At 38.3% G+C, this 24489-nt stretch overlaps 2 protein-coding genes across 2 annotated transcripts; both read left to right on the forward strand.

Moving 5' to 3' along the window:
* Positions 1-5106: 5106 nt before the first annotated feature.
* On the forward strand, positions 5107-17349 carry TRIM13 (tripartite motif containing 13). The gene is made up of 3 exons (XM_016205469.2): positions 5107-5201; positions 5629-5730; positions 15747-17349. Exon 3 carries the CDS (start codon positions 15753-15755, stop codon positions 16974-16976), a length of 1224 nt encoding a protein of 407 aa, XP_016060955.1. The 5' UTR covers positions 5107-5201; positions 5629-5730; positions 15747-15752; the 3' UTR covers positions 16977-17349.
* Positions 17350-18473: 1124 nt separating this feature from the next.
* Positions 18474-24145, forward strand: KCNRG (potassium channel regulator). The gene is made up of 2 exons (XM_016205470.2): positions 18474-19416; positions 23109-24145. Exons 1-2 carry the CDS (start codon positions 18836-18838, stop codon positions 23347-23349), a joined length of 822 nt encoding a protein of 273 aa, XP_016060956.2. The 5' UTR covers positions 18474-18835; the 3' UTR covers positions 23350-24145.
* Positions 24146-24489: the final 344 nt, after the last annotated feature.

Consider the following 24489-nt stretch of genomic DNA (forward strand, 5'->3'; position numbering starts at 1 on the left):
TTGTCTGGAAGATCTAACCAGTGAAGTCAGTGGGGTGTTAAAATCCCCTACTATGATTGTTTGCAGTTGATCTCTCCCTTAAATTCTTCTAGAAGTTTTTTTTTTAATACATTTAGGTGTTCCTATACTGGGTGCATATATTTTTACCAGGGTTATATCTTATTGTTGAATCGATCCCTTTAATATTATGTAGTGACCTTCTTTGTCTCTTTTATGGCCTTTGCTTTGAAGTGTATTTTGTCAGATATGAGTATTGCTACTCTTGTTCTTTTTCATTTCCATTTGCATGGAAAAAATTTTCCCATCCCTTCACTCTCATCCTGTGTGAGTCTTTTGTTCTGAGGTGGGTCTCTTGTAGACAGTATATATTTGGGTCATGTTTTCTTATCCATTCAGCTACCCTATGTCTTTTGATTAGAGCATTTAATCCATTTACGTTTAAGGTTATTATTGATAGGTACTTATGTATTTCAACTTCTTATTACAGCAATCCCTTTAACATTTCTTGCAATGCTAGTTGGTGGTGGTAAACTACTTTAGCTTTTTTGTGTGTGTGTGTCTGGGATGCTCTTTATTTCACCATCTATTTTTAATGATAGCCTTGGTGCATAGAGTATTCTTGGTTTTAGATCCTTGCTTTTCATTACCTTGAACACTTCATGCCATTCCCTGTTGGATTGTACAATATCTGGTGAGAAATCAGCCGACAGCCTTATGGGAGCTTCTTTGTAGGTAATAGATTGCTTTACTCTTACTGCCTTTAAGATTCTCTCTTGTCTTGAATTTTTGGCATTTTAATTATGATATGTCTGTGCTTGGGTCTCTTTGGGTTTTTCTTGCTTGGGACTCTCTGTGCCTCCTGAATTTGTGTGACTTTTTCCTTCACCAGGTTAGGGAAGCTTTCTGCCATTATTTCTTCCAACAGGTTCTCTATCCCTTGCTTACTTTCTTTCTCTTCTGGTACTCCTATGATATGAATATTGTTTCATGTTTTCCCACAGCTCCCTTAAACTGTTCTCCTGTTTTTTAATTTTTTTCTTCTTTTTGGATCTCTGCTTGAGTGATTTTTTCCTATCCTGTCTTATAATTCGCTGATTTGATCCTTAGCTTCCCCTAATCTGCTGTTTATTCCTTCCAATGTATTTTTAATTTCTGTTATGTCATTCTTAATTTCCTTCATTGTTTCCATGTCTTTTCTCATGCTGTTGATCATCCTTACAATCAGTATTCTGAACTTTATATCTGATAGATTACTTATCTCCATTTCATTTAGCTCTTTTTCTGGAGAATTCTTTGTTCTTTCATTTGGGGCTTGTTTTTTTGTCTCCTCATTTTGGCTGCCTGTTTAGGTTTGTTTCTATGTAATAGGTAGATCTGCCAGGCCTCCCAGTCTTTTTGAGGGGTCTCTGGTGTAGAACAGTGTCAGACTCTGTTTGTGACTGGCCTTGATACCTTGTTTGTAGCTACCCAGGATCCACACCTTGTGACTCCCTTTGCTGGGGGTGGGTGCATTTGGAAAGGACCAGGATGCACACCAACATCTGCTTTTCCAAGTTCTGTTTCCAGAAGCAGGCAAGGCAAAGACTCAAGGCATCCAGTGATCTAACTTTGCCTGCAGGCTGATTATTCTGCATCTCTTAATGAGCCTCAGGCTGTAGACCACAGCAAGGCATAAACTCCACAGGTTGGTGTGAGTGGTTTTCCAACAGAATAGGGAAATGCCCCCCCCCCCCCCCCCCCCGCCCAGCAAAAGCTACCTGGTTTGTAAAAGTCTGCCTGAGAAAGATGTCCTCTGCAAGTATGGGGGCATGACTCAGCAGAAGAATCCAGATTGGTGCCCTCTGAGCTCTATCCCCAAAGTCAGCAGCCCTGGATTCTTCTCACACAGCTTTAGTCCACAGGGCTCTGCCTCCACTGGAGCCCAAGGTGAGTGGCTGCACAGAAAACTTTGTGCGGTGCCTCTTTAAAAGGGTGCCTGAATTTCCACCTGTCTCTCCCTGACAGACAGAAACCCTGCCACTTTTCACATCCATATGTTATGTGTGCACCTTTTTTAGTTCTGGTGGTCTGTGCTGAGTAGCCCAGCTTGGGGTTTAGACCCCAGAGTTCTCAGTGGGAACCCCCCCCCACAGCTGAGATCTCCCTCTGGACTTGCAGCTGCTGCCTGTGGGAGCCCAGCCAGCTCTCTTGCACCTCCACCCTTCCTACCAGTCTCTATGTGGTCTCCAGTTTACATCCTTGGTTATGAGGGTGCTCTCCAGCTAATCTTCAGTTGATTATTCAGGCTGGTTTTTCTATATTTTAATTGTAATTCCAGTTTGGTCCTGGGACAGTATCAGTATAGCTTCAATATATGCTTTTGGTATGGAAAACCAAAAATTATGATGCTCACTTCCTCTACTTCATAGGCAGTTCATCTTCGCTTAAGACTATCATGGGAGCCTCAAATTTATAAATCCAAGGCAACTATAACCAAACCCAGCATGGTTTCTTCTTTTATATAACCATAGCAATCATTTATTAAGCACCTCCTATGTGTCAGATACAATGTTGGTGCTTTACATATTACCTTATTTCCATTATTGATCCCCATTTTACAGAAAAGAAAACTGAAGCTTTGAGATGCTATGTAACTTGAACAACTAGTAAGTAAGTGTAGAGCTAGAGTATGGATTCAGAATTGCTTCCAAACTTCTGCTCTTTTCACACCTTACAATGTTAGTGTCTTTTACTGCTAGGAATTCTCCTAGGGGAATGCTGGGGCTTGCACTCTTTACTTTGGCAGCTTTGGGAAGGGAAGGACAGAATAAAAAAATGTTCAAGCATATCTGAGGAGGCTCAACAGCACCCCTCTCCAACACACAATTGCTCCAGGCTTACTTATTAAGTAAAATTTATATTTCAGTGTACACCAAATTGGCACTGTCCCTTTTGTTATGGAACATCTGATCACGTCTTGGTAGGTGGAAGGAAAGCGATAATGTTTACCTTTTGTCATGCTTTGGCACAAAAACAACAGTATGAAATAATACAACAAATAAAATTATGTATATATGAAATTCTACCTATAAAATATATTTATGAAAAAGACAGAAAAAAGACTACATCTATAGTCATTGCTATGCTAACACATGAATCCCAATCTTTGTTACTTATTTGAAGACCAGTCAATAGAAGGAAATTCCAGTGTGACAGAATTTTGACAATCCCTTGGTGTTATCTCTTACAGGATCTAGTTACATTGTGCTCTTCCAGGAAGGATGTAGCTGTTTATATAGGTTTTAACCCAGCCGTTACTCTCTTTTCCAGTTATACTATATGTGGAGATTCCCTGACTGATTTTATTTAGGATCATGGGAGGAGAGAGAGGCTAGTCTTCCTTCCCTAGTTTTCTATACTTAGGAGAGTTTAAATATACAATGTTCTCTTAGTAATTTTTTTATACAACCTAGAGATTTCTATGCATATTTAACCAGTGTTTTACATTTAGTTGGGCAGAAGTGTATTTAATTAGTATCTACCACCAACCAGAACTATATAAATATGTATTATACAATTACATAAAGGATAAATTGTGATTTATGTGTAATAACCTAACTTTCTTCTATCATTTTAATAGTGGGGTATTTAAAATGCTTCTATAAATCAGGCTTTAAAAATAACACTAATTTAATAGGAGACTGGGGTCCAGTTTTATTGGCACTGACAGTTTCTGTGCCATAGAAAGAACCTAAACCTGAAATCTGACTTTAAAGTCCCAGCTCTGCCTCTTATTTTTTTTTTTACATTCGAGAACTCACTTCACCCCTTTCCTCATCTATAGAATGAGGATAATTTCCACCTCACAGTGTTCTTATTAAGACTACATGACATAAATATAGCAACTGTTCTACAAAGACAAAATTGGGTTGAAGGGACCTTGGGCATGGTGAGGAACTGGACATCTCAGAAGAGTTGGGAGGTGCTTTTTATGGGGTTTGAGCCAAACATTTATTAGTCATGGGGCCCAAGTTCTATGTATGGTGGGCTTCGAATGCCTTTCCCCCAAATTCTGTTCCCAAAGCCCAGACTTCCCCACCTGGGTGAACTCAACCCAGGGCATATTCTGTTATTTTTGTCCTTGCTTCACTTCCCCCAGACTGTAAAATTTGGAGAAGCCATTCCTTCGTCTTTGTATCATCCTTATAAGTGCTCATTGGTAAGTGCTTAATGTGTTTATAGCAGACAAGGTCCTTATACACCAGGCTGGACATCAGAACAGAGAGATTAGCAACTGAAAAACCGTTAGCGGCAGATAAAACCAATTTTAAGTTCTTCTCTCGGAAGGGAAGAGCAGTGATGTTTTTCCTAAAACAAAACCGTAAATTGAATTGTTGTGTTCAGCCTAAAGCTGCAAAGATATAGGTGCAAGGTTGGGCGGGGTGACAATAGTTAACTTCACTTTGGTTGTGTGGCTGGAACGGTCGGCTAGAGCCGTGGCTTTGGTCCCAACACGAGTGCCCCCCCCCCCCGCTGTGGGGTGCGGGGCAGACAGTTGTCTTTGTCTCCCCCAGACGCTGTGGCCGGGCTTCTGGTCTTGAGAGATGCAGTTGAAGTGGTGTGAAGGGTTGGGCTTTTTTTTTTGTTCCTAAACATGCAACGAACAAAAAAAAAAGTACAACAATCCAAACCCAACCGTATCGTTGCGCACCGGCTTCCGGACTGGCTCCCCCGGGGCGGCGCCGCCACCGGTCTAGGCGGAGCCCTCTCCCCGCCGACGTCCGCTTCCTGGGCCGCGCGCTCGGCCGGGCGCGCCGCGGGCGCGCGCAACCCCCTGGAAGGAAGGGCGGCGAGAAGCCGGGGACCCTCCCCCTCTTCCGAGAGCACCGCGGCGGGGGCGGTTAGAGGCGCCGGAAGGACTCCAGCCTCCCCTCACCCGCTCCTTTTCCCTGGGAAAGGCAAGCCCCGGGAGGCCGAACGGGGGCGAATCCCGGCCGGGAGGCGGACCGAGGTGCCGGGTAGGAGGGCGGTGGGGCGGAGCCCATGGGCCCCGCGAGTCCATTTTGCCGCCGTGCCGGGCGCGTAACGCGGTCCCCGCCGCTGGAAGGGGGCGGCCGCGCGGCTCCAGGCCCGGCCTCTTCCGCGGCCCAGGAGGTCCGACCCTAGGACCGGCCGCCGCGCTCCTGCCAAGGACGTGAGCGGTCCTGGAGCCTGCTGCACGGGTGGGCGCTTGTCGCGGCAGCGCAGGGACCTGCGGTGGGTTGGGCAGCTGGCGGAGAGCTCAGTAGGAGCTCCGGTTCCCGCAACAAGGCAGAAGCCAGCGAGGCACCGGGACAGGGTGTGCGGAGGAGCGGCGTGCGGGTGGGCGTCCCGGGGCCGCGTGGATCTCCCCCGGAAAACCTGCTGCACTGCGGAGCATGCTCGACTCCACTGCCAGCGCGTCGCTATCGCCTAGAAAAGAGAAGGCGACCGTGAATCAGAACCGAGAAGCTCCTTAGAACAGAAATCTCCAGCCTCCCCTGGCTTTTTCACCAGGTCCTAGCAGGCTGGTTTCGTTTGTGGGGGACAATTGAAAAGAACTGAGGGTTAAGACTAAGAATCCTGTGCGAATTAATGCATAACACCCTCTTCTTTGTTCTTTATTTGCAGTAGCCTCCTTTGTCAGTTACAACGTGGGGGAAAAAACCAACCGGGTTCCTTTGCTGTGGGAAATAGTAAACCTGAAGAACACACCTGCTTGCAGGGACAGAGGTAAACTACAACACATTTCCCTACATTAAAAAAAGAAAAGCACCCAATTTCTTTAGGCCGAGAACCTTTTAAAATTGTGTAAAATGTACCCTTTTTACACAAAAAATGGGTGACTTTTGTCTTTTAATATTTTGTCAAAACTCAAAAAAAAAAAAAGATTCCTGATTGGAAATTCTTTGTGGCAATTACCTGAAATGTATTATAATCTAGAGGTTTATATTGCAAAGGAAAAGGGAGGAGGCTTCAGCATTATTTCGTTTTTTGTAAGTTGTTTTTTTCCTTCTCTTATGCCATGCTGATAGAGCTTGTACAGCAGGGCTTGAGTTTTCTGACTATGTAATAGATATTTTAAAAGCAGAATTTCATTTACATGGCACTCCCTCTGGTAGAACGCGATGCAGCTGTTGATTAAGGGGTAATACATCTGTCTTGCACAATGAGAAGATACTTCTTCAGGCTCTCCTATCTTTCCCTAAAAACACCATCTTTTATTTGCACCATCTGATGTACTGAATTTCCCTGCTAAGTCCTTCCATAACACCAGATTATTCTCTTCTTTTTCTACATTTATGATAGGTTGGTTACCTTGCTTTACTTCTGCTGCAGCTTTTGTTCAGATATGCCCATTTCCATGAAATTGCTTTGTAGTTGTTATCCTATGTAATACTTGCTTTCCTTTCCCTTGAAATTACAGTTCAAGAATCCAGCTCTCTTTTAGGACCTTTCTTGGTTAATACACTCATGCTCAAACATAACACTTTAAATGTATTTACAGTTTTCAGGGTTTGTAAACATATGAGATTAAACCTCCTTATATATATATATATATATATAGTTTAGCAGTTTACGAGATTGCTACACATTATCTTTCCAAGAACATTATGAAGGTACTATGAAAATCCTTACTCTATGAAGGGTAACCTAGTACTTAAACGTAGGTATTCAGAAGTAGGTTCAGTGTTCTTTCCCCTTCACTGGAGAGGCCTGTTACACCTAAATTGTAAAAACCACGGGATTTAGAGAGCCCAGGATTAAACTTCTCCATTTAATGAGGGCACTAGGTTCTTGACCCACTTCCTGGATAGTGCTTAAGATCTAAGAATTAGAAAGCTTCTATCCTGTGCCTAGCTTGCTGTACAATTGAGAAATCTCCATTTGGCGGGAGTAGGGGGAAGGGATATATGTCAGTTTTTTTCACTTATAAAGTTAAGTGCTTACTAACACTAACCGCCTTACACTTTTATATTTTAAACTTGGATAGATATGGAAAGTATGCCTTGTCTTGGTTTTTTATTAAGCTCTATAAAAGCATGGTTCTGTTGTAAGGTCAGGAACTGCATGGAGATGTGGGGTGCACTCATACATCATTGGTTAGAGTTGGTATACCCTTTTTAGAGGGAATCTTGGCAATCTTTTCAAGAGCCTTAAAAATGTTCCTACTCTTTGAGCCACCTAACAAGACACTTAAAGGAATTGTCTAAGGAAATAATCAGAGCTATGGACCAAGACTTTTCTACAAGATGTGCATTTAAGTGTCATGATACCAGAAAAATAACCAATAAGAGCATATTCATAAGGTACACTAGCATGTTTTAGAGGGATATATAATGATAGGAGAAATGCATGTGATAAAATAAGTGAAAAAAGTTAGATACAAAATTGTGTTAAGCTACCAGTTTTCTTAAAATATGTGTGTGTACACACACACAAGATTGGAAGAAATATACTAAAATAATAATAGTGGTTATTCCTTACTAATGGAATTAAGATTTTTCTCCTGTATTTTCTGAATTTCATAATCATCACAAATTACTTTCATAATTTAAGAAAAACATAAAAGCTAATTGCATGGAAAGACTCTCCAACTTCAGTATGATGTCAGCTTTCTATGTTCTTTTTATAAGGCATTTATTATACCTTTTTAGAGTAACAGTATCTTTGTAAATGTGCTGTATTTCTAAATTTAGGGCAGGAATTGACTTTTGGCTTATATCTAATCTTTATAAATAACAGTAGAACATTGGACTATCCATTTTTGTTATTCATGAAAAGCACTGCCGTTGTCATTACTTAGGGCTGGGACTAGATAACTAGAATAGTATTAGAAGAATAGAGTGCTATGCCTACCTCTTATTACAGTTAACCAAATACAAGTGTCCTTTGACATACAGAATAGCTACATTCCAGTTAAGCCTTCTATAAAGCAAATTCCCATAACCTGAACTCTTTTAATTAACTTCCATTATAGATATAAATACATACATTTCTAAGGAAAGGCTGAATTGAAAATTTTGCTGATAGTTTAAATTATTGTCTTTTCTGTGACATAAGCACCACAAGTATATCCTACTTGGCAGTAGCTTCCAGAGCTTTTCCTTTGTACCCTGCACATTTGCAGTATTCAATATGAGCACAGAGTAGCAACATAGTATAATATAGCCAGCCTAAAAATTGCTTCAAGTTTAGCACCATTAGCTTTCAAGTTGATGTATTCTGTAGAATAAGATGTGTATATCACTCTACACTGAACAAATGGAACATTGTTCGTACCAATTACATTTCCAGTAATCTCAGTTCTTATTAGTTGGTAGGTAGTACTTATCAGTTATGTACTTAAATGCCTATTTTCACTTGGCGCAGTGATACATACTATGTAAATAATTTTATCTAGGTAAATCTAGCTAGTTACCTACTGAATGCTAGACTTTGGCAGCACTTTCTGAAAACTGGATTTATCCTCACATACAGAGTTAGATGATAGAAGCTTTTACTAGGTACCAACCTGTTGCAATAATAATTTAGGTCAGTGATTGCTAAATTTATGGTTGTAAAGAAGACAATTTGTTTTAGGAATAAGAATTTGCCACCTTCATTTAAACCCGTTTTTCTGGGAGAAAAGAAAACAGACATTTCTGGTTCTTCAAACCTTTGCAGAAGTCAGTAGTTGAACTTAAATGAAGTAGATTTGAACTCTGAGTAGGTAAAGATAAACGTCTGGGTCTGATTGATACGAGACTAGGAGAATAATTTCATCTGTATGTATATTTACCTGCAATCCAGACACTCGGTTTATTCAAATTGATTTCATCTCTGTGGGAGAGAATGGGATTCAACACTTTTGGAACCCACATAGAGTTTTCAGTAGTTGTACGTAAATAGGATGGCGGTATCCTGTCTAGCGGGTGTCTTAAACCCTACTGATTTATGCTGCAGACTTACAGGATTATAGAACAACATCTTGGGTGATTACTAAGTGTCACAGGGAGAAGTAGAACAGGGAAAGAAAAAGAAGGTGGGGAATAAGAGAAGAATAAGGAAATCAGAAGATTGTCCTCATTGAAACAAATATGGGGAAGATGAGTTAAAAGAATGAACAAAGGCAAGAGCCAAGGCGAAAGAGCGGTACAGATAAAAGAATGAAGAAAAGGAAAAATAAAACAGCTTTTCTTCGTGGCCTGGAGTAGCTAGGTAATCGCCTGGTTTTTGTGTTTGAGACTGTTACCTTAGTCCAAACACTGAACTTTCTGAGTGGGTGGCCCTTCCTAGCCACTGAACCAGCCCTCTGGCTTCCCAGGAATCGATTAGAAATATATTGGGGGAAATTTCAACTACTGTTGTCTTACATGGATGCATAGTTAACTTTTGTATGGTGTTTGCAAGAGCCACATAACAATTATATAAGCTATTTATTTATTTATTGTTATTATTTTAATCCTCATCCGAGGATGTTTATTGATTTTAGAAAAGCGGGGAGAGAGAAAGAGAAAGAGAAAGGTCTATCAGTTGCCTCCTGGACGCGCCCCAACTGGGGATAGAACCTGCAACTTTTTTGGTTGCTGGATGATGATGCTCCAGCCATCGGAGCCACCCGGCCCGGGCAGATAATCTATTTTTAGACACAATATGCAATATATTAATTTTAATATTCCTTTTTTGAGATACTGGAGATCTTATTTTACTTTGTCCTGTTTTGATAAAATAAGTTATGGAACAGTATGTAAAATCCAGAATGAAGTATACTAACACATTGATACAGAGTACTTAAAAACTTTGTAAATAATTTTCACACATCATTAGATACCTTTCCAAACAGTTGTACAGTGGGGATAGAAACTGTAATATGTGTAAATGTTTTGTCAAAGATCACAGGCTGAGAGCCAGACAAGTACAGTATGTCAGTCTCCTCACAGACTTGGATCCAAAGATTTTGAATAATACATTTTTTAATTTATAAAATATAAAATATACAATACCAGATTAAGCTCTTTGTGAAGCTTAGCATTTTTAATGTTTCTGAAGCCTTACTTTTTTAGCTCAGTATGGTTTTCTTGGCCACCCTTTTTAGTTTCTTTTTTGCCAACTTTTTTTTCCTTCATTTTACTTTATTGATCTTAGAGAGAGGAAGAAAGAGAGAGAAACATTGATCAGTTGCCTTTTGCATGTCAGGGATTGAACCCACAACCTGGGTATGTGCCCTGACCGGGTATCAAACCCACCACCTTTTGGTGTAACGAGACAGCACTCCAGCCAACTGAGCCACACTGGCCAGGGCTTTGCCAGCTTTTTATTGTGAAAAGTTTCAAAAGTACAGAAAAAATTAAAAATACTATAATAAATATTCTTACCTACATTCAGTAGTTGTTTACTGGATCCTTATTAAGTTTCAAGAAAGCATTAATGGATCTCATACTAAAATAGAATACACTATACTACTTAAATAAGCTTAATTAGCGTGCTTAGAGGAAGTGATTTAAAAAAAAAAGGTAATCCCTTTATTCTATGCATTGTTCCAAGAGAAGATTGACATCTCTCAGTTTAGTAGAGCTTCACATACTAAGTTTTATCTGTGAACTGAGTTTCAATATTTGTTATATAGTTACTTGTTAGGTATTTGGACACCGCTTTGAAATGCCTGAATTCAAAGATGCCTCAAAACAGGGTGGAAATTTGGTTTAAATCCCTAATATATGAAGTGTAACATATTGGCTTTTCTTTTTGTTCTCTAATGGGATTTGGAAAGAAATCATGGGAAATATTTTGAACAACTTTATATTGCTGTCAAGTAATGAAATTTAAAGGTTTTATAGGAGTGTTTCTTTTAATAAGTTTTTATTAAAATTAACTTTTGCTTAAGAATGAATAAATGAGCACCTTTTGCATTGTAATGATTTTGGTTTGATCATTGAAAAACAAAGGACTTATAGGAGGGAGAAGTCTGAATACACACAGATTAGCTTTAACTTCTATTTTATGACTCCTTTCCTTTGTAAATACTGGCTTTTCCATTTTTAATATTTTGGTTGTCGTGTTTCAGTTTACATTTGTAGCAACTGTTGAAGCTATATACCCATTCCAGGTAGAATTGTTAAAGTAGTTTTTGTAGTTTTCCTTCAGTGGAGCTACCTTGAAAATTTGCTTAAAACTAAATCTGGGTTATGTTATACAACTGTGCATTTGTCAAAAGTCATAGAACTGTACACCAAAGAATGAATTTAACTTATGTAAATTAAAAAGTATATTTAAACTATAAATATGTCAGGAAAACACAGTTGAAAGCGAGAGAGGTAGTAGACAACAAGGTATATATTTGTTTACTTTCTTTGTTGCTATAAAACTTGGGAAATTTTTGCCCTGGTCATTGTGGCTCAGTTGGTTGGAGCATCTTCCCATACACCAACAGGTTGCAGGTTTAATTCCCAGTCAGGGCACATAACCTAGGTTGTGGGTTCCATCCACAGTCAGGGTTCGTCTGGCTACAGGATCAGTGTTTCTCTCTCTCTTTTCCTTTCTTCTCTCTAAAGTCAATAAGCATGTCCTTGGGTGAGGACTTTTTAAAAAAACACACACAAAAAAACCCAAAACACTTGGGAAATTTTTAATTGGCGGGAAAATAGATTTTGGTGCTTCAAAATTGAGACCTCTTTGGTATTCAGAAACAGTCAAGAGAGAAATCAGTCTTGGAAAACTGGTTGCCTTTATACACTTAACATTGGTTAAGTTGAAATTTTATGTTTATCGAACAATAATTTTGTTTACAGAGTCTCTTGACGTTAGTAGAGCTTGATTTCTGCATTGGGGAAAAATTAGCCCCAAAAAGAGGAACTGTGTGTTTCTTCAAAGGAGTAAACTTTATTGATTTGTGTGAGCTACACTTTAAGAAAAAGGTCTATAAATTCCTTTACTGTAAAGCATACTCTTCACATAGTGAGACTAAAAAATCTTACTGTGTATTTTCTTTTAAAACTTTTTTATTTTTTTACTGATCTTAGGAAGGGAGAGGGAGGAAAGTGGGAGACAGAGACAGAGAGAGAGACATTGATTGGTTGCCTCTCACACACGCTGACCAGGAATGAAACCTTCGACCCGTTGGTGTATGAGAGGACGCACTAACCAGCAGCCACACTGGCCAGGGCTTCATTTAAAACTTTTGAGGCAACAAACTTGCCATGGTTTCTTGGATTAGGATATTATGTCTCAATTTTCTCTGAAAGTCACCTGTGGAAGTGGTCACATAGTTTTGTCATAGAGAAAGTTTTGAGTATAAAGCTAAGAAAAGTGTTTAGCTTTTAAAGTGAATGAAAACAAGAATCTTTACATTATAAACCACACTTTTTAAGCTATATTATTAAAAATAGTTCAAACAATAGGATCTATTATACTTTTGATGCACTTTATAAAAAAGGGACTTTGCAAATAGTAATTTTTTTCTCAGGTTCATTTTAAGAGCTATAAGTTGATTATGGCTTTGGGATGACTGTATTATTTCTAAATTTTCCTTTTTACTGTTTTTATTTTTCTTTTAATTGATTTCAGAGAGGAAGGGGGAGGGAGAGATAGAAACATACATCAATGATGAGAGAGAATTATCGATCGGCTGCCTTTTGCACGTCCCTACTGGGGATTGAGCCTGCAGTTTGGGCATGTGCCCTGACCTGGAATTGAACCGTGACGCTAGGTCCATGGGTCGATGCCTAACCACTGAGCCACAGCGTCTGGGCTTCCTTTTTACTTTTGATAATACTTAATTGCCTTAAAATTCTTTTTGGCTCCTATTGCAGTGTCCTCAGTTTTCTTCAAAGTTTCCCTTTGCCTCGGTTGCCCTTTTGCTGCTCCTCAACCCAAATATGTCTCCTTTGCTTTTTTCCTTATTCAATATGCTTGAATAGGATTCTCTGGAAATACTAATCCTGCAAGGATAAGTAAACCCCACAACTTTCCTATTTATTCTGCCTGCTCCAAAATCTAGCCTTGGCATAGAATTCACAGGTGAAAGATGATAGAAGCAGTCAAGTGTGGAACAGGACGAGGTCAGGAGGACATTCGAAACTCTTCCCTCCCTGTCCTAGAGTCAGCGTTTTACAGCTGCTTGATGACTCCCTTCACACCCAGTCTCCACAGCCATTCTCTTCCCAGAGCTCTTCAAAGGTCATATGATTTCTGTGTCACACAAGATTTTTCAGAAAAGTAGCTCGCCACACATTTACCACATGACACTAAATTTGACAGAATAATCTTTGCTTTAATTCTACATCTAGATCTTTCACAACTTAACATAAAACTGTAAACTAATTAACCCTGCAAGCTCAGCTTATCTTTTAAATACTATTTATCTTCTGGATTGAGCTCTAATTGTGACTTGAAATTATGTTAAAAAAATTACTTATTTTTTATTATAAGATGGCCTTCAGATTATTAGACCCTGTTTTTTATTTGGTGGTAACTCTATATATATATGTGTATGTGTGTGTGTGTATATATTCCTAAGTAAAACTGAGGACATATATAGCACTATTTTAAAACTTTAGGGATAGAAGTTTTAAAATGTGCATATAAAAATAAATAAGCTTTGCATTGAGGTTTTGTTTACACATGTACAAAACAGTAGATATTTACTGTATTATAAATGAAAACAGACAACATTTAAGATATTAATTTAAATAACAATGATAAACCTATTACATATTAACATAAATTGTGAAAAGTAACTTTTTTGAAACATTTGTGAGAAGAGTGGCAGTGCTTTACATATAGATCTTTTTAATGAATTACTGTTTATTTATTTATTATTTTTAATCCTCACCAGAGAGAGGATATTTTTTCCATTGATTTTGAGAGAGAGTGGAAGGGAATAGGGAGGGGGAGAGAGAAACATCGATGTGAGAGAGAGACACTGATTGGTTGCCTCCCACACATGCCCTGACTGGAGGCAGGGATCGAACCTGCAACCCGGGCATGTGCTCTTGACTGGGAATTGAACCCTTAATCCTCTGGTGTGCAGACTGATACTCTAACCACTGTGCCACGCATGCCAAGGGGAATTACTGTTTAATAGAAGACATCTGGAGTCTTTTATTTGCCTCTGCTGTCATAAGTTCTTCAGGCTGAAATATACAAAGAAAATCAAATCTGGCCTTGCCACAGATATGTAAATGGTGAGGGGGGGAGTGTTTTAATAGCCTTTTCTGATAATTGTGGATATTCTTTGGTACTCTACCAAAAGTCAGCAAGCAGTAGTTTCTTAAAGGTAAGTTGCAGTATGGAATCTAGAATCATATTTTTGAACATATTTGGTCTTTCAATCTTTTACCCTTGCATGATTTGTAACATGTATTGGTGATTTGAACTAGTTCATTCACTTGTGTTGGGCAGAGATCCACATCTTGACATATTTTATTTTATAGTAATCTTCCCCCTAAAAAAAAACCCTACATTTATTATTATCACCACTTATCTCATTAGAAAAGTCTTTTAATTAATGGGAAGCTGTCAAGCTCTTAAACGAAAATGTTTCCCATAAGTCTAGTTTTCACTCAAAAACTCAATTATTATCATTGGCAGAAATACTGTCATTTTTTTCCTTGCAGTAACAGTCTCATTTTGTTCATTTTCAAGAAAATATCTTCCAGATACCTAAATCTGAATGGCCATAGTTTTGTAATTTGTTCTTTCAAGTAAAAATGGTGTTCTATGACAAAAACAGTTTGTTTCAGCTTGCTACTCAGTTACATAAGTGCTTTTCCTCCAGGCAATTATCTGCTGTTATGTGGCAGAAATGCTGTGTGTTTACTTCCTATTTTGTCACACAAGGATCAAGGTTTAATAAAATGGATACTTTTTACTGCTTCATCAAGAACATTCTTAAATGAAACTGGCTACCCCCAGTTATGGTGGTGAGGAATACAGACTAACAGTATAGTTTGGTACTACGGGTTGCCTTGATTCCTGCTAAGGCTCCAGCAGCGTGTCACCATTGTTTTACAGCGCAGTGGTCAACACGGTGCCAAAAGCAAGTAACGTTTCAGTATTATTATGAAAATAGTATTGACCTCACAGATGCCCTGAGTCCTAGTGATGCCCAGGTTTCTGCCCACATTTTGAATACTGATGCTCTAGACAGTACAAGATGGCTCTGATTACTGTTCTGGTGGTTTAAAATTCATTCAAATCTCGAAAAATGAATGCAACACTCTCATTTTATGTTTTTACCTATCATTTTAATAATTGTAATTTTACCTTTGAAATAGAAAAAATGCCATTTTTAAATAAAAGTCTGCAAGAGAGTACATGCTTGGCTTTATATTTCTGTGCTGCTTTCTTTTAAATACCACATTTTATAATTGTGGATCTAGACTAAAGAACTCATTCTCCTCAGACACTGAGCAGCTTTGTTTCTGACAGCTAGTAGTCAGCTCTGTTTTAAAACAATCAATTGGGTGCTGCTGGCTCAACTTGCAGTTGTCCTAGTCCTAACCCTGTCTCAACCAAAGACTTGTTGGCAAGCCCACACAAAGGCCTTGTGTACAGGGAGCCCTAATAAGGAGCATGTTCTAGTCCCAGCAGATTAAATCTGCTTTGGTGTGCATTCCCTTTCCAGCTTTCTTATTTCCTTTGTTTACCTTGTTATTTCAATGAAAGATCATTTTTAATATCTATGAAGATAGTTTCTTCTGATGGTTACATAGTGCAAGTGGAGGGGATTACTGGAATAAAATAAAATGTTTCTTTCTCTATGGTAGGATGTGATGGAGCTGCTTGAAGAAGATCTTACGTGCCCAATCTGTTGCAGTCTGTTTGATGATCCTCGCGTTTTGCCTTGCTCGCACAACTTTTGCAAAAAATGCTTAGAAGGGATCTTAGAAGGGACAGGGCGGAACTCATTGTGGAGGTCATCTCCATTCAAGTGCCCCACATGCCGTAAGGAAACGTCAGCCTCTGGAGTCAATAGCCTGCAGGTTAATTACTCCCTGAAGGGTATTGTGGAGAAGTATAACAAAATCAAGATCTCTCCCAAAATGCCAGTGTGCAAAGGACACTTGGGGCAGCCTCTCAACATTTTCTGCCTGACTGATATGCAGCTGATTTGTGGAATCTGTGCTACACGTGGTGACCACACCAAACATGTCTTCTGTTCTATTGAAGACGCCTATGCTCAGGAAAGGGATGCCTTTGAGTCCCTCTTTCAAAGCTTTCAGACCTGGCGTCGTGGAGATGCTCTTTCTCGCTTGGATACCTTGGAAACTAACAAAAGGAAATCTCTACAGCTACTGACTAAAGATTCAGATAAAGTGAAGGAGTTTTTTGAGAAGTTACAGCACACATTAGATCAAAAGAAGAATGAAATCCTGTCTGACTTTGAGACCATGAAACTTGCGGTTATGCAAGCCTATGACCCAGAGATTAACAAACTCAACACTATCTTGCAGGAACAACGAATGGCCTTTAACATTGCTGAGGCCTTCAAAGACGTGTCAGAACCAATCATATTTCTGCAACAGATGCAGGAGTTCAGGGAAAAAATAAAAGTAATCAAGGAAACTCCTTTACCTCCCTCTAATTTGCCCACAAGCCCTTTAGTGAAGAACTTTGATACCAGTCAGTGGGAAGACATAAAACTAGTAGATGTGGATAAACTGTCTTTGCCTCAGGACACTGGCACATTGATTAGCAAGATTCCCTGGAACTTTTATAAGTTTTCTATGGTAGTCATTCTGCTTGGCCTTCTTATTTTCGTCGATCCTACTACATTCCTAGAATGGTCTTTATTTGATGAGTTCTCAATCTGGAAAGACCACCTTTCACACTTAAGTTCCTATCTGACTAAATCACCTGATTTTGTAAAACAATCAGTTTTTTACTGGGAACAGGTGACAGATGGGTTTTTCATTTTCAGTGAAAGATTCAAGAATTTTACTTTGGTAGTGCTGAATAATGTGGCAGAATTTATGTGCAAATACAAACTATTATAAAACCCATTTTAACTGCATAGTTCTCTGTTTTTTGTTAGACATTTGTTAGAGAACAGAGTTGTAGTTCAGATTTGGTGAAAGATTACAGTCAGATATTTTCCTCCAGAAGTATTCCTTTCAAAAATTTTTTACATATGTTGTTCAAATTAGGTAGCATAAAGATAAAAGTGAAATTTAATCGTACAGCCTTGAACCCTCCTTCCTTTTTAAAGAGTACTTTTGAAGTAAGCATCTTACTCCCCAGTATTGATTGCGTTTGTGCTATGTGAAAAGGGGAGGTGAGAGAGCACATGATCTAATGTTGTATTGATGAGGTAATGTAATAGTGATTGTTCACTTAAGCATGTAATAAACACTACTCTTGTAAAGCAACTTTTTCTCTCTCCAGTGAACATTCTTTAAAAAAGCAAAGAAACAGCATATGCCCAGGTTGCGGGCTCGATCCCCAGTCAGGGGGGTGTGGGAGGCAGCCGATAAATGATGACTCTCTCATCATTGATGTTTCCATCTGTCTTCCCCCCCCCCCCTCTGAAATCAATAAAGATATGTTAAAAACAAACAAAAACAGGTGAATTGGATTTCCAGATTTTTCTACTAAGGGTTGATTTTCTTTTTTGCTAAAGTGTTTATGTAAATAAAAACTAGCATTTTCTTGTTATAATTGTACATTTTTAGGAGGGTGATTTGCACTAGCCTTTTTCTCCTTAGGTATTATAAATTTATCACCAAAGGAGTTTGGTGATAAACTTCAGAAGTGTTAGGTGGCCGACCAAACAAAGGCATAGGTTTAAAAAAAACAAAACATGGCAAAGCAGGAAATGGGAAAGCCTCCTTTTTACTGACAGCTAAGTATGTGCTGTCCCAAAGTATCTTGGCAACTGTATAATCAACCCACTTGCTTGAAGAATTTAAGAGTAAGACTTTTGACAATATAAAAAACAATCCATTATGAAGTACAAAGTAATCACTAACATTAATGCTGTCTTATCTGTTCACATGAGATAAAGACACACTATCTCCCAAAGAATACTTTAATTTCCTTGTTTAGAATTCAAATAAAAACAAAAGTGACCTTATCTTAGAGCCGCTCTTTAGTATATCATATATCTGTCATGGAACAAGACATTTCTTTGAAAGCCCCGAGTGTCTTTACCCCAGTCCTTTAACTTGGTTGAGAAGAGATAATACAAGGGGGACAGGAAAAAAAAAAGATGGCAATGAAATTTAAAGTACAGAAGAATCATTCTAGTTATGAGAAGCAGAGTCAAAGTAAGCTGCTGAGGTCATGGCTGTCTCATTCCTGACAATTTGTGATTGAAATTGCTAAAGGGATCATAAGAAATGATGTTTCTCTGTAAATCGTAACCTCTGCCATGAGGATTCGGTAGATAAGAGGTTTGGGGGGTGGGTGGGGAGGGTGCTTTCCTGCTCCCAGTATATATATATATATATATATATATATATATATATATATATATATATATATATATATATATATATTTAATACAGATTTACAATAGCTTTTCATGGAGAATTTATGGAATACAAGAAAGGGATCTATTTGATACCTACCCCTAGATATATTGGCAGTTTTCCTTAAACTATCCAGTTTCTCATCTGTAGCTTTTTTATTTTGTATACTGCATGTTCCCAAGCAACTCAGATTTGCAAACACAACTGTGGATACACTGTTTGCTTTACAGTATGTTACCTGGTAATCTAGGTCTCCGTTTTCTGTTATTTTCCCTTCCCTCCACTTATTAATCATACATAACTAGCAGCATTTATAGTTATAGTTTGATTTACAAGTTCCTAAATCTGTGGTGGATGGTTTGTAGCCTCTAGGCTGAAGCAAAAGAATGAGTAATCAGGAACTGGTCACTTTGAATGTGGGAGGGAAGATATTCACAACAAGATTTTCTACCATAAAGCAGTTTCCTGCCTCTCGGCTCACACGAATGTTAGATGGCAGAGACCAGGAATTGAAGATGCACGGTGGCCAGATTTTTGTGGACAGAGATGGTGTTTTATTTAGTTTCATCTTAGATTTTTTGAGGACTCAACAGCTTATTTTACCTACTGATTTTTCAGACTATCTTAGGCTTCAGAGAGAGGCTCTTTTCTATGAACTTGATCCTCTAGTTGATCTCTTAAACCAAGAACTCCTGCTACAGCCAAGACCCGCTCTTGTGGAGGTGCGGTTCCTAAGCCGAAACACTCAAGCTTTTTTCAGAGTGTTTGGCTCTTGCAGCAAAACAATTGAGATGCTAACTGGGAAGATTACAGTGTTTATAGAGCAACCTTCAGCGCCAACCTGGAGTAGTAACGCTTGCCCTCCTCAGACGACCTTACTTCCACTGCCTCCACAAAGACCTTCTTACCACGACCTGGTTTTCCAGTGCGGCTCGGACAGCATTACTGATAACCAAACCGCAGTCAGGTATTTTGTACTTTGAAGCATCTCTCTTCTACACAAGTTCATGATGTTTCCCCTCAAAACTGAAAGTTTCTCATGCCCGAAACTTCTTGGAAAAAATGACTCAAAATAATGTTTTGGGGTAACCAGTAGAGATGCGTAGAATGACCAGATAATTACTGTCCAAACTGGGATACTTTTCAGAGTGAAAAAGGGTTTTGTTACTATGTGGGACAATAGGAATAAACCAAGACTGTCCAGGGAAAACTGGGACTGTGGTCACTAAACTTGTAGGAAGAAATAATTTTATAGATGATGTTCCATTGCTAATTTGGCTTAGGAATCAAACACTTTTTATTTTTTTAACCCCCAAGAGATATTTTTAATGGCTGGCATATAGTAAAGGCTCAATAGTTTATCCTGATATCTCCTCACACTCTATGTATATTTTTTCAGGCCGTATGATTTGACTACCGATTTTCCTCATTTCTACTTTATTTTTAAACACTATTAAGGCAGATCTGTCCCATGGCAAATCTGGTATCCTTTATCATCTTTGGCACTCTTAGACAACTCCAAATATTGGGATAGGCTGTCAGTATGTTAAGGGTAGTTGCTCCTGAGTCAATTACTCACTCACTTTCTCCCCCTATTGTTCTTGGCTGGAAACTAAGGCTAATTTCCATTCGGCTGTCAGTATCTTTTTTCCCCTTAAAAATATTTTAATGTCCCACCGTTATTTTACTATGTGTGAAAGTTGGCTTAAATTTTCAGGAGGAAAAAAAAGTCTGCATATGTTTTGGGGGGTGGGTAAAGGTAGACATATTTTGGGGTATTTTCTTGACTTTAGCAGTAGCCATCAGGAACGACCAATGTTTGCCCTTCCACAACACACCACTTGGTCTTGCAACTGGAGAACACAACAGTATAATTTTTAACTTTTTATAGTTTATAATTCCTGCCCTTCCAAAAAGGTTGAAATGACATTTTGGGAGAAGAGAGCCAGTTAAATTAATAGGCTGGCTGTGAAGAAAAGACCCTCTCATTATCTCAAATGGTTTTAAGATACCTCTCTGCACAACTTTCTTTTCATTGGTGAGGCACTATCATAAATAGAGAGGAAATTACCAGTTTTTTAATTTTTAAAATTTGAGTTAAGATCTTTGGGGATCCCTTTTGAAAAAGGGATCCTAAAGAAACGTAAGGAAAAACGGTGTTACTGATTTTAAGAAGAAACATGCAAGGTAAAAGATATCCTGGAGATACTTAAATGCTTTTTAAAAATTATGCATTTGGAGAAAATAATTGTAATTTTGAAAAACAAGATTAGAAATTCAGGTTGGGATATTCTTGCATGTACACAGCATCAAGTGTTTTCCCCTTTGTTATTAAAGGTTTGTGTTTTAGAAATACAAAATTTTTTCATCTTAATGTGATAATGGTATTATTTAAACTTCTAAAATAGATAATTCCCAAACCAGAAGCTAGTTTTAAAATTAAAACATTTTTTCATCCCCAAATAGTATTTTCAGTTGAAGTTTAGAATTTTTTCTGTCCCGCAGGTTTTTTGTTTGTTTTTGTTTGTTTGTTTTTGGTATAGTGCCAATTCCAAAGTAGAGACAGATAACCTGAATAAAGTGACATCACTGGGATTTCAGATGACTGGATGAAACCTCCAGCCTTAAAAGACCCACCTTAGATGACTGCTTAGCTAGCAATCATATTTATTTCTTGCTCACTCCTTGGTCTGTGTCTCTCCATTCAATTGTTTTTTGAAGGTGGAAAGTGGAGGAGAATAAGCCTGAATGGCTCCTAGAGAGTCTGGTGTGTCATCCAGCTGTTTAGTATGTTCCACTAATGTGATTTACTACTCTAAGGCTTGTTAACCTAGCAGGTTGCCCAGTTATCATCTCTCAAGTTCACAGTACTAGAAATACTTAGCTTGCATCTTGCAGATGTGGTATGTTATTAAGCTTAAACCTTTTATTCTATCTCACTTTCCCTTTTTAAACTGGGTCAAACGGAAAAGTGTAATTGCCTTTTAAGTTTTTAAAATATGTTTTGATTTTCTATTTCTCTTTGGTTTCTTCTGTCCTTTTTGGGTTCCGTGAAATCTGTAATTTCTCAATTGGCCTCACAGGGAATTAAGTACTTTGGCTCAGTGATTTCTTGCAAGTGCATTCCACTTTGTTATAGCCTACTGTATACTACTATACTACTGTACACTATCTTAATTTTGTGAGATGTTCTATAACTCCTTTTCTCTTTGAAAAATGTTGCTAGGCTATACAATCAAGATCTGGGACGTGGGGGTAGATGGAATGATTTCCTAAGGTTAAAAATTTACTCTATCAGACATAATAAACGTTTTTTAAAAAAATCCTCACCTGAGGATATTTTTTTCATTGATTTTTCACAAAGAGTGGAAGGGAGAGAGAAAAAGAGGGAGAGAGAAACGTGTATGTGAAAGAGACACATCGACTGGCTGCCTTCCACACGCCCTGGGGCAGGGACCGAACCTGCAACCCAGGTATGTGTCCTTGATCAGGAATTGAACCCGGGATTTGTTTTGATATGTACTTTGTAGTTTTACAATTCTTACATTTTATTACTGAATTGCTTTATTTGCCTAGAATGAACTTATATATGTGAGCTACAATAAGCCCCTCTATTTCAATCATAATTAAAAGGAGGCTAGGGATGTCCCCAAGGCTCTTTTTATCCCATAAATCTGCAGGTAGTTTAGGATGCAGCCTAGAACTATTTTAAGTTAGCCTCTTCTTCACATCTCATTGACAAATGATGGGAAGATACAAACACATAAAAATAACCTTGATGGTAAGTAAAGGAGTAATACAGCCATACCTATGTGAATGTGTTATGTCGACATTATTATTTTTTAAATATATCTTTGTTGATTTCAGAGAGAGGAAGGGAGAGGGATAGAAACATCAATGATGAGAGAAGTCGTAATTGATTGGCTGCCTTCTTCACACCCCCGACTGGGGATCAAGCCCACAACCTGGGCATGTGCCCTGACTGGGAATCGAACCACGATCTCTTGGATTCTAGGTCGATGCTCAGCTGCTGAGCCATGCATGGCTGGGCTAGTGTTGACATTATTAAAGCCAACATATAACCAATCTGAAAAGTTCAGATACATTTCTCTTGAATTATGTGGATTGGTTCTATGGAGTTTCCCAGGAAATAACCAGAGGCCTTTTGACCCCATGTTTTGCTTTGCAACATTAGACAGTTATTGAGTAAAAATGGACAATAAAGTCTTGGTATTTTATATCTGCAAAATTTACCTGAAGAAAATGCATTTGATAGGAATAAGTCATTAAAAAATGTGTAATACCAGTTCTAATAATGGGTAAATTAGATCTAGGGGGGAAACTGTAAATGTATAAAATATTCATTGAAATGAACAAATCAATTAATTTAAACAATGTTTAGTAAATTTGATTGTTTGACCAAATTGTTTGCTCCAGAAAATAGTTTCTCAATGAAAATTCATCAATGTCAGTTATATTCCTAAATGTAGAATTAAAATGACTTTGGAAATCACAGTAAGATACCTGTTTTTAGTACCCTGAAATTACTGATTTGGGTTTATAAATGAAGTGTGTGATTATAAGTCAAATTTATGTGTCTAGTTTTGCTAGTTATTAAAGGGATGCTTTATTATTAAACATTTATTTTGTGTGTCCTAGGTATGTTTCTATACAACCTGATAACCGAAAATTGGCCAATGGAACTAATGTCCTCGGCTTACTCATTGACACTTTATTAATGGAAGGCTTCCATCTGGTCAGCAGCAGAACAGTGTCCTCTGAAGACAAAACCGAATGCTACTGTTTTGAAAGGATAAAAAGGCCTGAAGCTCTTGCCATAAACAAAACAGTGAAACCTGAGGCTACCATCATGCCAGAGCAATCTCAGAAAAAGAAATGAGGTTTTTTGTTCTCTTTTAGAGTAAAGGGAAATTGCTATTTTCTTGCAGGGAGATTCCATATTTAAGGCATCTGTGTTAGTCAAATATGTACTCAGCCTAACTTTTTGGCCTTATCTCCTTTCATGCCATCTCTAGGCAGCCACACCTCAACAATGCTTAAGCCACTCCAACTGCTGCTTTCTGAACAATACTGTGCAATTGGTACTTTGGCACATATTCTTTCTACCTTCAGTCCCTCTTTACATTTCTCTTTTTCTTGAACATTTATACAGCTTTCAAGAATGGGCTCTGGAATCATACTGATTGATTTCTAATCCCAACTTAATCACTTATAAACTGTATGACTTGGGCAAGTCATTTAACCTATTTGTGCCTCAACTTCTTCATCTATCAAATGGGGATAATATATATCTTCTAGGATATATGAAGATTAAAGGAGATAATATGCTCAACACATCTCCTGGCATATGGTAAGCACTCAGTAACTATTAGTGATGATGAATAAGATGGATCCCTTTCCTCTTCATAGACTTATATGCCACCATAAAAACAAAATTTTTCTCACTTCAATGTGAGCTCAATCTACTCAATAGTGTTAGCATTACTATGTGTAAAGCACTGTGCTAAATATTTAGTGAGAGGAATAATATCTTTGTTACTAATTAGCACCTACATTTGATGAAAAGCTTTTTGAATAACGTCTACTAACATTTAAAATACATATATACTTTGACTTAGTGATTCCTCTTGTAGGAATTCTTCCATATGTGTCATTTTATTATTATTTTTAAATATATCTTTATTGATTTCATAGAGAGGAAAGGAGAGGGATAGAGAGATAGAAACATCAATGATGAGAGAGTCATTGATCGGCTGCCTCCTGCATGCCCCCTACTGGGGATTGAGCCCGCAACCCGGGCATGTGCCCTGACAGGGAATTGAACCCCGATTGCCTGGATCCTGGATTGATGTTCAACCGCTGAGCCACGCTTGGCCGGGCTATACGTGTCATTTTAAACAGGATAAACATCTAGAAAAGGAATCATTACGTCAAAGAGCACCAAGTACTTTGTACATAGTAGGGTTAAAAAACCACTGAATGGAAGCAGTTGAGTATCATTTTAAAAAGTACAGTTAAC

This window comes from Miniopterus natalensis, chromosome 2 (genome assembly GCF_054644295.1).
Source record: "Miniopterus natalensis isolate mMinNat1 chromosome 2, mMinNat1.hap1, whole genome shotgun sequence".
Classification (NCBI taxonomy): Eukaryota; Metazoa; Chordata; class Mammalia; order Chiroptera; family Miniopteridae; genus Miniopterus; species Miniopterus natalensis.

Coding starts and splice junctions, on each gene's coding strand:
- KCNRG (XM_016205470.2), top strand. CDS start 18,836: ATGAGTAATCAGGAACTGGTCACTTTGAATGTGGGAGGGAAGATATTC. Junction 19,417..23,108: donor GATAACCAAACCGCAGTCAG/GTATTTTGTACT, acceptor TGTGTGTCCTAG/GTATGTTTCTATACAACCTG.
- TRIM13 (XM_016205469.2), top strand. CDS start 15,753: ATGGAGCTGCTTGAAGAAGATCTTACGTGCCCAATCTGTTGCAGTCTG.